This window comes from Xyrauchen texanus, chromosome 31, assembly GCF_025860055.1.
Source record: "Xyrauchen texanus isolate HMW12.3.18 chromosome 31, RBS_HiC_50CHRs, whole genome shotgun sequence".
NCBI classification, from domain to species: domain Eukaryota; kingdom Metazoa; phylum Chordata; class Actinopteri; order Cypriniformes; family Catostomidae; genus Xyrauchen; species Xyrauchen texanus.
The window spans coordinates 3,373,745-3,389,279 of record NC_068306.1 but is presented as its reverse complement, the minus strand read 5'-3'; the positions used below and the strand labels follow the sequence as shown (position 1 = coordinate 3,389,279).

General features: G+C 39.5%; 1 protein-coding gene, 1 long non-coding RNA gene and 1 pseudogene across 2 annotated transcripts in view; 1 reads left to right on the top strand and 2 right to left on the bottom strand.

Annotated features, from left to right (window-relative positions):
* Positions 1-14,337, top strand: part of LOC127625052 (uncharacterized) — a 33,188-nt gene extending 18,851 nt beyond the window's left edge. Inside the window, exon 3 of the long non-coding RNA XR_007968245.1 lies at positions 13,991-14,337. This is a non-coding gene — a long non-coding RNA (uncharacterized LOC127625052). The remainder of the gene's footprint in view (positions 1-13,990) is intronic.
* LOC127624944 (zinc finger protein 208-like) overlaps positions 1-15,535 on the bottom strand; it is a 114,194-nt gene that overhangs the window by 50,110 nt on the left and 48,549 nt on the right. Inside the window, exons 3-4 of the mRNA XM_052099877.1 lie at positions 5,331-5,874; positions 1,640-3,476 (exon numbers count right to left, since the gene is read on the bottom strand). Coding sequence (XP_051955837.1) covers positions 1,640-3,476; positions 5,331-5,874 — 2,381 coding nt within the window. The remainder of the gene's footprint in view (positions 1-1,639; positions 3,477-5,330; positions 5,875-15,535) is intronic.
* Positions 6,632-15,535, bottom strand: part of LOC127624975 (zinc finger protein 665-like) — a 45,269-nt pseudogene continuing 36,365 nt past the window's right edge.

Here is a 15,535-nt window from a genome sequence, read left to right as displayed (position 1 = left end):
CAGCATGTAGTTGTATCCCTGCTGCTAATGTTTCTGATTATGGAGTCACCCACTATCCTGGGCTCGGCTGTGCTCTGAGCTGAATGCCGCTGTCTGCTCGACCTTGAGGGCCAGTTGACATCAATGTTAGCTACTGGCTGATTCAGTCTGTGTTCGATCACATTCATCACGTTTGGGAATTCCTCATTCATTAATACTTCAAATCTGTTCTCAAGATGTATAGGCGGTGGTAGGAAACCAGTGTTTGCAATCCTTGTCAGAGCCGTATCTGGGGTAGAGGATGCTACTGCGGCAATATGAGATGCTCGTGACAATCTGATGTCTCGAGTGCCATTTGGTCTTGTTCCCTGTTTTTGCCATCGATTTGTAAGTCGATCGGCTTGTTTCTCTACACTCAGTATGGCCTGTCGAGGAGCACTAGATTCATGGGACTCACCGGCTGTATGCTGAGGGCGTCCATGACGAAGCTCTGTTGTGTGTTCCCTCTGGTTTGGTGGTCCTGTAAATAACTTTGTTTCAAGAACTGCAATCCTTTGTAAAAGTCTGTGGCAGTTAGTGCAGCAAGTAGATTCCAGAAGAGGCATTTTCTCTTATCCTTTTGAATGTAGGCAGTTGTGTTTTCCCTTCCCTGGAATGAAAACTTTCAGTGGGAGGCTGGTCGGATAAAAGAATTCTGCTTTTTTTTTGTAGTAGTCCAAGCTTCTGAGCACTGTGCCGATTTGTTTAAGTTAAAATGAGTTGATAAAAGGAGATAAAATATGAAAATATAAAAGCGATAGAGCAAAAAATAGCACTCTCTCGTCGCACCACCGTCTGCCATCGGCCTTTATCTCTCTCGGAGGCTTAATTAGCCTGATAAGGGACCGGGTGTGTATAATCAAGACCCGGCCCTGCCACAGAGGTATTCCCTGTAATCTCAGAACCTCTTCTTAATATTATTAACTCACAATCCTTTGGGCATGTCTCAAGAATCTTTAAAATGGCAGTTATAAAACCGCATATTAAGAGATCACAGCTTGATCCTGGAGAATTGGCTAATTACAGACCGTTTTAAATCTAACATTTATGTCAAAAATACTAGAAAAACTAGTGTCCTCCCAATTAGCTTAATTTCTACAGAGAAATGGAATATATGAAGAGTTTCAGTCAAGATTTAGGCCCCATCACATTACAGAGGATTTTATTGTCGTTCAACCATATACAGTTAGTACAGTACACAGCAAATCGAGACAACGTTCCTCCAGGACCATGGTGCTACATAAAACAACATAGGACAAACACAGAACCACAGTGTAGTGTCGAAGCAGAGCGAAAGCCTCCCTTTTATACCCCTATGTCGGGGGCGGGGCACTTGTAAGGTTTTACTCCAGTATGAATTCTCAAGACACCATCCCACACCTCTGCAGGGAATCAACAACAGGCTGGCGATCTGAATGTGCTTTAGATGATGCAGCTCTTTTGGAAGAAAATGTAATCTTTGGGTTTATCTGTATTTCAAACTATTTACTCGATATCATTGGACATGAAGATGTTGTCTTCTCACTGTGACTACTTGGGCAAAACCTTTTTACATGTGTATATAGATTACTTGCTGCATTTAAACTTTTCCCAAATCAAAAGCATGTGTTATGGTTTCTCTCCAGTATGAATTCTCTCATGTGATTTCAGGTGTTGTGAACAAGAGAAACTGTTTCCACAGTGAGAACACTTGTAAGGTTTCTCTCCAGTATGAATTCTCTCGTGTTTTTTCAGGTGTTGTGACTGAGTGAAACTCTTTCCACAGAGTGAACACTTGAAAGGTTTTTCTCCAGTATGAATTCTCTCGTGTGTTTTCAGGCTGTGTGACTGAGAGAAACTCTTTCCACATTGTGAACACTTGAAAGGTTTTTCTCCAGTATGAATTCTCTCGTGTGTTTTCAGGCTGTGTGACCAAGGGAAACTCTTTTCACAGTGTGAACACTTGTAAGGTTTTTTACCAGTATGAATTCTCTCGTGTTTTTTCAGGTGTTGTGACCAAGGGAAACACTTTCCACAGTGTGAACACTTGTAAGGTTTTTCTCCAGTATGAATTCTCTCGTGTTTTTTCAGGTGTTGTGACTGAGGGAAACTCTTTTCACAGTGTGAACACTTGTAAGGTTTTTCTCCAGTATGAATTCTCTCGTGTAATTTCAGTTGTTGTGAATGACTGAAACTCTTTCCACAGAGTGAACACTTGTAAGGTTTTTCTCCAGTATGAATTCTCTCGTGTAATTTCAGTTGTTGTGAATGACTGAAACTCTTTCCACAGAGTGAACACTTGTAAGGTTTCTCTCCAGTATGAATTCTCTCATGTATTTTCAGGTGTTGTGACCAAGGGAAACTCTTTCCACAGAGTGAACACTTGTAAGGTTTTTCTCCAGTATGAATTCTCTCGTGTTTTTTCAGGTGTTGTGACTGAGTGAAACTCTTGCCACAGTTTGAACACTTGTAAGGTTTCTCTCCAGTATGAATTCTCTCATGTATTTTCAGGTGTTGTGACCAAGGGAAACTCTTTCCACAGAGTGAGCACTTGTAAGGTTTTTCTCCAATATGAATTCTCTCATGTATTTTCAGGTGTTGTGACAAAGGGAAACTCATTCCACAGAGTGAGCACTTGTAAGGTTTTTCTCTAGTATGAATTCTCTCGTGTGTTTTCAGGTTTTGTGACTGAGGGAAACTCTTTCCACAGTGTGAACACTTGTAAGGTTTTTCTCCAGTATGAATTCTCTCATGTATTTTCAGGTGTTGTGACCAAGGGAAACTCTTTCCACAGAGTGAACACTTGTAAGGTTTTTCTCCAGTATGAATTCTCTCGTGTTTTTTCAGGTGTTGTGACTGAGTGAAACTCTTTCCACAGAGTGAGCACTTGTAAGGTTTTTCTCCAATATGAATTCTCTCGTGTGTTTTCAGGCTCTGTGACCAAGGGAAACTCTTTCCACAGTGTGAACACTTGTAAGGTTTTTCTCCAGTATGAATTCTTTGGTGCTGTTTCAAGTCTCCGGCTGTAATAAAGATCTTCCCACATTCAAAGCACATATGAACCCCAGCACCGGTATGTATTTTCTGGTGTTCTTTACAATAGGACTGGCATGAAAAACGTTTTCCACAAGAAAAGCATTTGTAAGGCTTCTCATTTGTGTGCGTTTTCAGATGTTTTTGTAGGTATGTTGCCAAAACAAATGTTTTACCGCACTGATCACATTCAAATTGTCTTTCTCCAGAGTGAATTCTCATGTGTATATTAAGCTGGCATTTATATTTGAAACTCTTTCCACACTGAGAGCAGGTTAAAGTATTTTTGGCTGCTCTTCTTTGAGGCTTTTTTGGTGAGAAATTCTTCTTAGTCTTTGAGCCACTCAAAGATTTTTCTCCAGGTATTAAATCATGATGTTTATGATCCTGAAGTTTCTCCTCCACTTCATTCAGCTCTAGAGGTTCATCTTGCTCGTTCATCAGCTCTACAATGAGCACAAGAAATTGACAAATATAAAAATTAAATTAAATTAAACCCCAATTTAAGGTCAGAACACAACAAAAGTCCAGTCTTTATAAGGGGTGGGAATTGCCTCCTGATTCGTTATAAAGATATTGAAATGCCGATTCAATATTAAGATTTTTTTAATTATTGTAAATTGATATATTAGCGGTGTTTGGTGGTCGACAGAAATGTTTTTTTTATGGCCAATGCTGATATCTAGAGAGAAGGGGAGCCCGATAGGCCGATATAATGATGATATCTCACAAATCTTAATATAATAACATTTACATAAAATTGCTGAAAACATATTACTTTTATTTAGCACTATATTTACTCAAAATTGCATAAAATATTCATGAGATAAAAATATTTTGAATATTTTGGTAGACAGAAGTTTATTGTACTTTTATAATAAAACTGTATTTGCAGATTTAAAAATGCTAATATAATAGAGGACAATAACAACAGTAATTATCAGTAATGGTACATTAACAATCACATTTTCTCACAAAACACAGAATCAAACTAATTGAACATACTGAGCACAATGAACACGACATTAACATTTACAGCAGCACATGTAAAGCTCTTCTACTTTGAAGTTGCTCTCAAGCGCTTGTGCGGATCCATCGAGAAGAAATCTCCTGACAGCTTTCAGTTTACACGGCTCGTATCGCCTGCTTACAGTGTCACAGACTGATATATGCAACATTCATGAGTCACAGAAACTGATTAAATACATGCTTCTGCGAATGACACGAGCGCTCCAACAGAAGAAAACGCTGGATTTGCTCAAGTTTTGAGATTCCTGTTACTGAGTAATTACTTCCATCTAAATGACATACCAACATACTTATGGACAGTATGTGATCAATGTTTTATTGATATTAGCCATTATATCATCAGACAAAACAGTTAAAAGTAACAGGGAACTGTTGAGGAGAAAGATCGAGAATGAAACACGTGATTTCTGAGTCACACTCGGTATCTGCACGCTCTTGTTCCTTGCAGCGTTCAATATATTATGTGCTCTCGTGTCTTTGCAAGCTAAAAAGAATCAAGTTCGCTTGTCTCCGAGTGCTTATTAAGATTTGTTTGCTTTTTGTTCTCTCACTTGTGGTCCATTTGCACAAACATTATAAATGCAGCACTGGCCCGGGCCATTGGGCAGTCCTTATTGTCAATGTCGAGCCCTACCTTAAATTAAAATAACAAATTAAGACTATAAGCAGAAACTTTACTCCAGAGTCACTGACACCACAGAAAATGTAATGACTTAATAAACAATAAAAAGATTAAGGATGCACCGATCGATCGGCTGCCCACCTAAATCGACCAATCTCATCTTAAATCTGTGCACGGATGAGAAAGAAAAGGAAAATGATAGTAAATATTTGCACAACAGCCCAGTAGGTGGCAATAAGTGTGAAGATTGTGAATTGGCAAAAAGACCGTGAATGCACATAGGAGGTCTAGAATAAATGTATTTTTAAGAGTAAAAAGGACTTCAATATTGAGCTGATTCTCATCCACACCAATCATATCACTCATGAAGATGTAGATTTGACCACTCGAGTCTTATGGATTACTTTTATGCTACCTTTATGTGAGTTATTCTTCTAAAAATCTTTGTGTTCTGCAGAAAAACAAAAAAGTCATCCACATCTGGGATGGCATGAGGGCGAGTAAATTATGAGATAATTTTCATTTTTGAGTGAACTATCCCTTAAAAATACAACTAAGCACTTCTAAAACAACCATAAAAACAACAAGGAACTTATTAATGCAGACATTTCTTCAAAATGTAAAACAACATTAAAAGGAAGAAAAATACCTGAGGGAATAAAATCATCATCATCTTCATCACACTCTTGTTCCTCTGTTGTGGTTTCATCATCATCATCATCACTCTCATGATCCAATGTTGTGGTTTCTACTCTCATCTTCATCAAATTCCTGCAGTCCAGCAGCTTCACTGAACACATCTTCACTGATGTCTGCAACGTCTGCTGTTCATCATCATCTTCATCTCTCTGTTGTTCCTCTGCTGTGATTTCTTCTTTTATCTCCTCCTGCTTCACTTCAATCTTCACTGGTGTCTGCAGCATCTGCTGTTCTCCAGCGTTACAGACAGAAGTCAGAGACTCTGTGGAGGTTTGATCACCCTGATTACTGTCACACACACTCTCCTGAGCATCAGTAGAACAGAGTAAAGTGAGCTGTGAGTCCTGTGTGTCTCTGGATCTCTGTTCAGAGAGTTTGTCCAGCAGCTGCTGTGGTGTGGACTGATCTCTGCCGCTCCACACTGAATCCTGACATTCTGTGGAGGTCCCATCAGTCACACACACTGAAGGTTGACAGGAAACCTTTTCCAGCTCCTGACAAACACAACACAATCACATCTGTACCGTTCATCATCACAGAGTCACAGTCATATCACATCATTTGAAACTTACTTACAATCTCAACTTTAACTCGCTCAAAACAGGTGCAGGATGAATACAGTTCTCTCTCCATCAGTTTTGTCTCCAGTGACGTCACCTCTTTCTTCAGCTGAGAGATTTCTGTGATGAAATCATCAATATCCAGCATGGACAGATCAGTTCCTACTGATTTACAGCAGATCACATCCACCTGCTCTCTCATGATGAACATCTGAACACAAAAACATCCTCATTATAATGGACTGACATTCATCACACTCAAAAACATTATTAAACACAAGAACAGCTGTTAAATAACAGATTATATCAATATAAATGTGTGCTTTGTGTTTGGGTTTCATTTTCCTGAAATATTGTCTGATATTAGCACATAGCTAGCTTTATTCAACATATAATAGCCTTCATTGAAATAATTTACAAACAGCCGGATTTAACGAGCTCATTTGTCAGTAATGTAACATAATTTACCTCAGTTTGATTTCAACAACACATTACACAATAAAAACACTCAAATTCACAATGCTCCAGATGCTTAAATGATATAAAAATCTTATTTACGATCATAAAAACACCAAAGACAGAAAAAGTACATGTATATAAAACAAACACACACACACGAAACTATAAATCTCAAAAATAATAAACAAATTGCACACGTACCGATTGAGAGCTCAAACTGTTCTTTCTTCGTGATAAATGGCGGTTTGCAAAACAACTTCTGGTGATTTTCTCGCCTCCTACTGGACTGGAGTGTTGATGCGTTTGGCGGGAAATAGTTACAATATACGTCAAACTTTTATCCTAGCCTCACATTTCCATCAAATGTGTTCAAAGGGAACCTGTCAAGCTCTGAAATGAAAAATGAAGCACTATATAAGTTACATAACATATTCACTTCAATTCCCCTCAGCCAAAGCTCTTAAATGAACCACAATAATTAAATAAACTCTAATGATGGTGTCAACACTGTTCCTCACACAAAGGTGGCCTGTTATCTCCCCATCCTAAATCTTCTGCCACCTCCTTATTAGTTTCTGCTTTCCTCAATGGGAAGTTTGTCGATGACGGAATATGTCTAGTATTTCCACCGAATACACCGGAGTATCTGGACAAACTGACAACTAGAATAACAATAACAAAGCTGTCATTGCAGCACATGGAGGATTTTTTGATGAGAAATATTTGAAGTAGTTCAAGAAGTTCTGCACATTTATTTTCAAATTGTAATAGTAATTTCTCACATTATTAAAGTCCTGACTGCACATTGTGATCAGTTGAATGCCACTTTGGTGAATAAAAGCACCAATTTCTTCCATGAGAACAAAATCTGTACATTATTCCAAACCTTTGGCCACCAGTGTATGTATACGTTGACTAACACAGCATAAGCTTTTTATTAGTTGTTTTATATGATTAGGCTGCATAAAGTTGCATTTAAGGAAGGGGTTCTTTAACTTTATCGACGTAAAACACAAGCAAAAAATTTTGGGTTTACCTGGAACCTACACCCAAAAAATAAAAAAATCATGTAGCATGCTGTACGGATAGTTCAGCTACAAATGAAAATTCTTGCATTGTTTACTCACCCTCATGTCATCCCAGATGTGTATGACTTTATTTCTTCAGCAGAACACTTTTTTATAATATCTCATCTTTGTAGGTCTATACAATGCAAGCGAATGGTGACCAAAACAATGTAGCTCCAAAAATTACATAAAGAAAACGGAGAAGTAATCCATAAGATTTCAGACCTTGCAAAATAACAACAATAATGATTTACATTTATAATACATTTAATTGTTTCTTAAACCAACGTATCGATTTGCTTCAGAAGACATTAATAGATCGACTGGAGTTGTGCGGATTACTTTTATTGCCTTTTGGACCATTAAATAGCAAAAGCCTGATAGCACCCGCTTATAAAATGTATTCATATTTGTGTGAACTAACCCTTTAATTTCAACAAATATATAAAATCTATATGTTAACATTAGATTATGCACTAAAAACAAACATGAACTAACAATAAAACATATTATATTTATTAACAAACATTAATAAATGCTTATTTTGTTTATTCATGATACCTAATGTTAACAAATGAAACCCTATTGCGAAGTGTTTCCAATAATTCTTGACAAACAAATAGCTATTGTTGATGAGCACAAAACCACCCAAACAGAAGTTATGAAATCTATAGCCAACATTTAGAAAGCGATCATTTAGACAAGCTTCACGAGTTGAATTTTAATATGATAAACATTGGATCATCTTATATCGATGGCGTCATCTCAGTGTCCCACACACAGCCGTTAGAGGGTACCATTAGCTTGTGCTAACTGAGGCAGTCGATGCAGACAATTTTAAATGCAGATTTATCATTGAAGGCTATTTTGCGATTCCAATATTAATTAAATCCAGAATGCTGCATTACTGGATATTTTAAAAAGGAATTTTATCTTTTAAAAAGGATAAAATAACTTAATATAATAACAGAAAGTATAATTGCAGTCTTTTCAAACACTCTTGATAGTGTCAGCCCCTTCGATTAAAGGGAGAAAAAAAGGGAAAAAACTTGCAACGTGGAACAATGATCACACTCATGCTCTCAAGAGAGCAACTCTGATAATGGAGCGTAAGTGGAAGAGTAAAAAAATTTAGGTATTTTGTGGTGCGTGGAAAGACCAGAACCAGATATTCCATCGCAGCACAATAGTTATGACTTCATGAATTTCTTTCCTGATAAAATTGAAATAATTAGAAATAAAATTGGAAATATGCAATCAACTGTCACAGCACCTCAGCAAAATGGTGTCTCATAATTTTCCTCATGAGAACTTCAATCCTTTGCCGTCATTGGTCATGAAGAAAACGTATCAAGAATTCAAAAGCCACAACACGATTGTTAGATCCAATACCAAAAAACCTCTTAAAAGAGGTTGTAAAAGGGTTCAATGGGAAGGAGGCAAGAACTGGCTTGATAATATAAATAATATTTTAATGAATAACTAAAAAGACACAAACACACATGACGGACATGTCCGTAAACTATCTCTCTCTCTCGTCACACGACCGTCTGCCATCGGCCTTTATCCCTCTCGGAGGCTTAATTAGCCTGATAAGGGACCAGGTGTGTATAATCACGATCCGGCCCCGCCCTCCACCCTGGCACATTCCTCCCTCGTTCTCTCAGGCTGGGGAGCCCCTTTCCCTGGGGGAGGGCGCGCTTTAATCCTGGTCTGCCGGCAGGTCATCCCCATCTACCTGGACGAGGGAGGGGACAAGGGGAGGGAAACAGAAATAATAAAAATGGGGGTACTTCCTGTAACAGTGTAGTACCCCTCAAAAATAGCCTAAAATTTAAACGAGAGGGAAAAGGCCAATGCAGAGTGGCAGTGAGAGAGAGAGAGAGATGAAAAAAAAAAACCTACTCGCCGGTTCTCCGATACACCGTCGCATGGTCCTCGATCACTTCTCCACCCTCTCAGGCGGACAACAGCCGCTTCTTCCCGGCGGACCGGAGTCAGACTCCACGACCCCGGCGGTCAGAATGCCCCTCCGCATTCTTGGCGATCGTGGGGACACTCCTCCGCCCTGGCAGCGCTCTACGCCCAGGCAGTCGGGAACACTTCCTCCTCCCTCGTGGACTGCGGTCTTTCATCGACCCCTCCGCGTTTCTGGGGGATGGCAGGACACTCCTCCGCCCCTGGCAGCGGCTCCATCGCTCCAGGCAGTCGAGGAGTCCAGTCCCCACTCGCCTTCGCGGACGGCGGCCATTCACCGCATCCGGGCGGTCGGTCTACTCCCTCCTATTTACAGACCGATTTAAAATCCACCATTTATGTAAAAAATAGTAGAAAAAGTAGTGTCCTCCAAATTATGTTAATTTCTACAGAGAAATGGAATATATGAACAGTTTCAGTCAGGATTTAGGCCCCATCTCATTACAGAGACTGCACTTATCAGAGTTACAAATAACTTGCTCTTATCTGATCGTGGCTGCATTTCTCTTCTAGTGCTTTTAGATCTTAATGCTGCATTCGACACGATAGATCACGACATTCTCTTGAATAGGTTGGAGAATTATGGACTTGCATTAGCATGGTTTAGGTCCTATTTAGCAGACCGCTACCACTTTGTATGTGTAAACAAGGAAATTTAAAATCAAACAAAAGTTATGCAATGAGTGCCACAGGGATCAGTTTCAGGACCTCTACTTTTCTCCTTATACATGCTTCCCCTGGGAGATATTATCAGGAATCATGGAATAAATTTCCACTGTTATGCAGACGATACCCAACTTTATATTTCTTCTAAAACCAACAAAATTCACAATTCTCCAAATTGTCTATCAATGAAATCAAAGACTGGATAGCCAGAAATGTCTTTCTACTCAATTCTGATTAAAAGTGACACTAATTATCGGACCGCTAAAATATAATAGGACTCTCGATGGATGTACTGTTACGTCTTCTTCTACAGCAAGGAACTTAGGTGTTATTTGATACCAATCTGTCATTTGAAATTCAAAACAATTATTGAATTAATGTTTTCATGACCTCAAGACTATATTATTGTAATGCACTACTGGGAGGATATACTGCAAGTTCAATAAAGTAACTTCATAGTTCAAAATGCAGCTGCCAGAGTGCTTACTAGAACCAAGAAATATGAAAATATAAGTCCAATTTTATTATCATTAAATTGGCTACCTTTTAAATGTTTTATTAATTTTAAAATTCCATTAGGCAAGGCAAGTTTATTTATATAGCACATTTCATACACAATGGTAATTCAAAGTGCTTTACATAGAAGAGATTAAAATAAGAATAAAAAATAAGAATAATTGAAACAGTTTAGAATATAGAATAAAATAAAATCCAGTAAAACAGTCGGACACACAGTGGCACAGTGCTCATTCAGTAAATGCACAGCTAAACAGATGTGTTTTGAGTCTGGATTTGAATGTGACTACTGTAGGAGCACATCTGATCTCTTCTGGAAGCTGGTTCCAGCTGCGGCTGGCATAATAGCTAAAAGCAGACTCTCCTTGCTTAGAGTGAACCCTTGGTATTTCTAGCTGATGTGATCCTAATGATCTGAGTGATCTGTTGGGTTTATATTCAGTGAGCATATCTGCAATATATTGAGGTCCTAGCCCATTGAGTGATTTATATACCAGTAATAATACTTTAAAATCAATCCTAAATGTAACTGGGAGCCAGTGTAAAGACCTGAGGACTGGTGTGATATGTTCATATTTTCTGGTTCTGCTCAGAATCCTGGCAGCAGCGTTCTGTATGAGCTGCAACTGTCTTATGGTCTTTTTGGGAAGGCCAGTGAGGAGTCCATTACAATAATCCACCCTGCTGGTGATGAAAGCATGCACAAGTTTCTCTAGGTCTTGACTGGAAACAAAGCATCTAATTCTTGCAATATTTTTGAGATGATAGTATGCTGATTTAGTTATTGCTTTGACATGACTACTGAAACTAAGGTCTGACTCTAGAGACACACCAAGATTCCTGACTTGATTTTTAGTTGTTTGACCCCTAGCGTCAAGGTATGCCTTCACCTTGAGAACTTCATCTTTGTTTCCAAAGACAATAACTTCAGTTTTGTCTTTGTTTAACTGAAGAATGTTTTGGCACATCCAACTGTTAACTTCATCAATGCATTGGCACAGGGAGTCAATGGGGCTGTAATCGTTAGGAGATAGGGCTAAGTAGATCTGTGTGTCATCTGCATAGCTGTGGTAAGCAATTTGGTTCTTTTCATTATTTGGCTCATTGGGAGCATATACAGGTTGAACAGGAGTGGCGCAAGAATTGAGCCTTGAGGGACTCCGCATGTCATGGACGTCCACTAAGACTTATGGTCTCCTATACTCACATAATAACCTCTTCCTTCTAAGTATGACCTGAACCATTTTAGGACCATCCCAGAAAGACCCACCCAGTTTTCCAGCCTGTCAAGAAGTATGTTGTGATCGACAGTGTCAAATGCAGCACTGAGGTCGGGTAGTACCAGTACTGATAATTTGCCTGTATCAGTATTTAAGCGAATATCGTTTATTATCTTTATGAGCTGTCTCTGTGCTGTGATGCGATCGGAAACCAGATTGAAAATTGTCAAAGTATCCATTTGAGTTCAAGAATTTGTTCAGCTGATTGAAGACAACTTTTTCAATGATCTTGCCTATGAAAGGAAGATTTGAGATCGGTCTATAGTTGCTTAATATGGTCTTATCCAGATTGCTCTTTTTCAAGAGGGGCTTGACAACTGCAGTTTTCAGGGAGTTTGGAAAACTCCCAGAGAGAAGTGAGGAGTTTATCACTTCTAGGAGATCTGCTTCTAAACAGTTGAACACACTTTTGAAAAAAGATGTGGGAAGTGCATCAAGCGCGCAGGTTGATGTTTTAAGGTGCTGTACGGTTTCTTCCAACATTTTGCCATCAATTTCTTTGAAATCAGACATAGTAACTACATTTTCAGGTTGTGGTTTGATTTGTCTGTCCCCAGCACAATTCAAGGATGTGCTGATCACCTTTCTGATATTATTGATTTTTTCAGAGAAGAAAGAAGCAAACTCACTGCACTTGCTGTCCGAGAGCATTTCACTGGGAATCTGGCTTGGGGGGTTTGTCAGTCTCTCTACAGTCGCAAAAAGAGTGCGTGTGTTGTTTAAGTTGCTGTTTATAATATTCGAGAAGAAAGTCTGTCTAGCTTTGCCTAGTTCCATATTAACAGCATGGATGCTGTCTTTGTAGATGTTATAATGGACTACAAGTTTTGTCTTCCGCCACATGCGCTCTGCTTTTCTGCATTGTCTTTTCATATTTTGCACTGCTGTTGAGTTTCTCCAAGGTGCTTTTTGTCTTCCACTTTTCTTCCTGACTTTCACAGGAGCAATATCATCAATTACACTTTTAACTTTTGAGTTAAAAGAATCAAGAAGAAAATCAACAGAGTCAGCAGATATACTTGGTCTTAAAGATATAGCCTTCATAAATAGTACACTAGTGTTCTCAGTTAAGCATCTCTTCTTGACAGACACAGATCTAGCTTCAATGGCAGGAGAGATCAATATATCAAAGAAAACACAGAAATGATCAGACAGTGCTACATCCTTAATAAAAATCGATGAAATGTTTAGACCCTTACTGATAAGTAAATCTAGAGTGTGTCCATGATTGTGTGTGGGTCCATGTACATGCTGAGTCAGATCAAAAGTTTTTAAAACAGTTATGATTTCTTTTGTCATATTGGTTTCTGCATTATCTATGTGAATGTTAAAGTCTCCAGCAATGGCAAAACAGTCAAACTCTGAGGTAATTGTTGTTAACAGTTCTGTAAAGTCCTCAGCGAAGGCTGGAGAGTATTTTGGAGGCCTGTAAATAATGATAAGTAAAATGCGTGGAGCAACTTTTAACACACTACCCAGATATTCGAAAGACGGGTAATTCCCAAATGATATTTGCTTACATTGATAGACATCTTTAAAGAGAGCAGCTAAACCCCCACCTCTCCTACCTTCTCTGCAGACACTCAAATAAGTAAAGTTAGGAGGGGATGTTTCATTAAGGACTGTTGCATTACAGCTGTCTTCTAGCCAAGTTTCATTTAGAAACATAAAATCCAGGTTGTATGTGCTTATTAAGTCATTGACTAGAAGTTATTTATTTTTAAGTGAGCCGATGTTTAAAAGTGCCAACTTAACAGTTTTTGTCCCCACAGCAATCTTAGTTTGGCGTGTAATAGGCACCAGATTAGATGGGTTTGCTGAACGGCTTTTGAAGGCCTTAGACTTTCTATCATGTAATCGAACAGCAATAGAGGAAGATACAGGCACACTGGGTTCCCGCTTGTTTGGTAAACATTTGAGAAAGTTACTGTTATCATAGCGGGGACCCAACACATATCACTGAGAGCTGGTATCAGTTGTTTTTGGTTCACCTCGAGCAGATGGAGGAGGGTGTGAGCCCTGGCATTGTGGCAGAGGTCGAAGAGCTCTCACAGGAGGAGGGGAGGGCTGAGCTGGGCCACGCAGGTGCTTGAGGGGCCTGATGTTTTTTGCTTGATATCTGGGGGCTTGCAGCAAAAGAGTGGAATAGTTTGGTTCCAGCATAAACCAGTTCTTCCATTTTCTCTGAGAAACACAGATGTGGAGATGCTGGAGAGAGGGATAACGTGTCTGGTGAGAGGGGCTGTTGCTCTAGTGTTATTGGAGGCTGTAATATGCTGTCCTGTTTTCCCTGGGTGTTTTCCAGAAAGTCGTCCTTGGGTGCTGAATCTTGGAGCAGTTCTAATATGTCACAGTCTGTCTGTGGTGAACTTTGTGGGCAGGGCTCAGATGAGATTGTGTCCATGAGCAGAAATTGTTGTGGCTGAGTGGTGTTATCATTGTCCTTGTGTGATCTTGTCAACTGCATGTCCATTCAGGTGCTGAAGTGAAGTCCTGTGGTCATTCATACTGTGTCCAGGTGTGTGTGTGCCATTCAGATTGAGTGGATTGGCACACACTGCAGAAGGATGATTGAGGGAGAAGTAGATATTGTCCTTTAGCACTCTTGAACCAAGTTTGTTTGGGTGGTGGCCATCCTGTCGAAACAGTTGCCTCTGACTCCAGAAAAGATTGAAGTTGTCAATGAAGTTCACTCCTTTTATATTGCAGGTTTTTTGCAGCCATGTATTAAGCCCAAGCAACCGTGAAAACCTGTTTGTTCCTCTTGCTGGAAGTGGTCCACTGATGAATATTTGAACTTTCAGTCTTTTAAGTGTTTCAAAAAGTTCATTGAAATCCTTCTTAAGGAGTTTAATATGCTCTTTAAGAATATCATTCTTCCCCACATGAATGATGAGTCGATTTGCAGTCTTATGTTTCATCAGAATGTTCTGAAGTTCCCTGTTTACATCCGAGGTTGTTGCTTGTGGAAGGCAGCATGTAGTTGTATCCCTGCTGCTAATGTTTCTGATTATGGAGTCACCCACTATCAGAGTCCTGGGCCCGGCTGCGCTCTGAGCTGAATGCCGCTGTCTGCTCGACCTTGAGGGCCAGTTGACATCAATGTTAGCTACTGGCTGATTCAGTCTGTGTTCGATCACATTCATCACGTTTGGGAATTCCTCATTCATTAATACTTCAAATCTGTTCTCAAGATGTATAGGCGGTGCTAGGAAACCAGTGTTTGCAATCCTTGTCAGAGCCGTATCTGGGGTAGAGGATGCTACTGCGGCAATATGAGATGCTCGTGACAATCTGATGTCTCGAAGTGCCATTTGGTCTTGTTCCTGTTTTTGCCATCGATTTGTAAGTCGATCGGCTTGTTTCTCTACACTCAGTATGGCCTGTCGAGGAGCACTAGATTCATGGGACTCACCGGCTGTATGCTGAGGGCGTCCATGACGTAGCTCTGTTGTGTGTTCCGTCTGGTTTGGTGGTCCTGTAAATAACTTTGTTTCAAGAACTGCAATCCTTTGTAAAAGTCTGTGGCAGTTAGTGCAGCAAGTAGATTCCAGAAGAGGCATTTTCTCTTATCCTTTTGAATGTAGGCAGTTGTGTTTTCCCTTCCCTGGAATGAAAACTTTCAGTGGG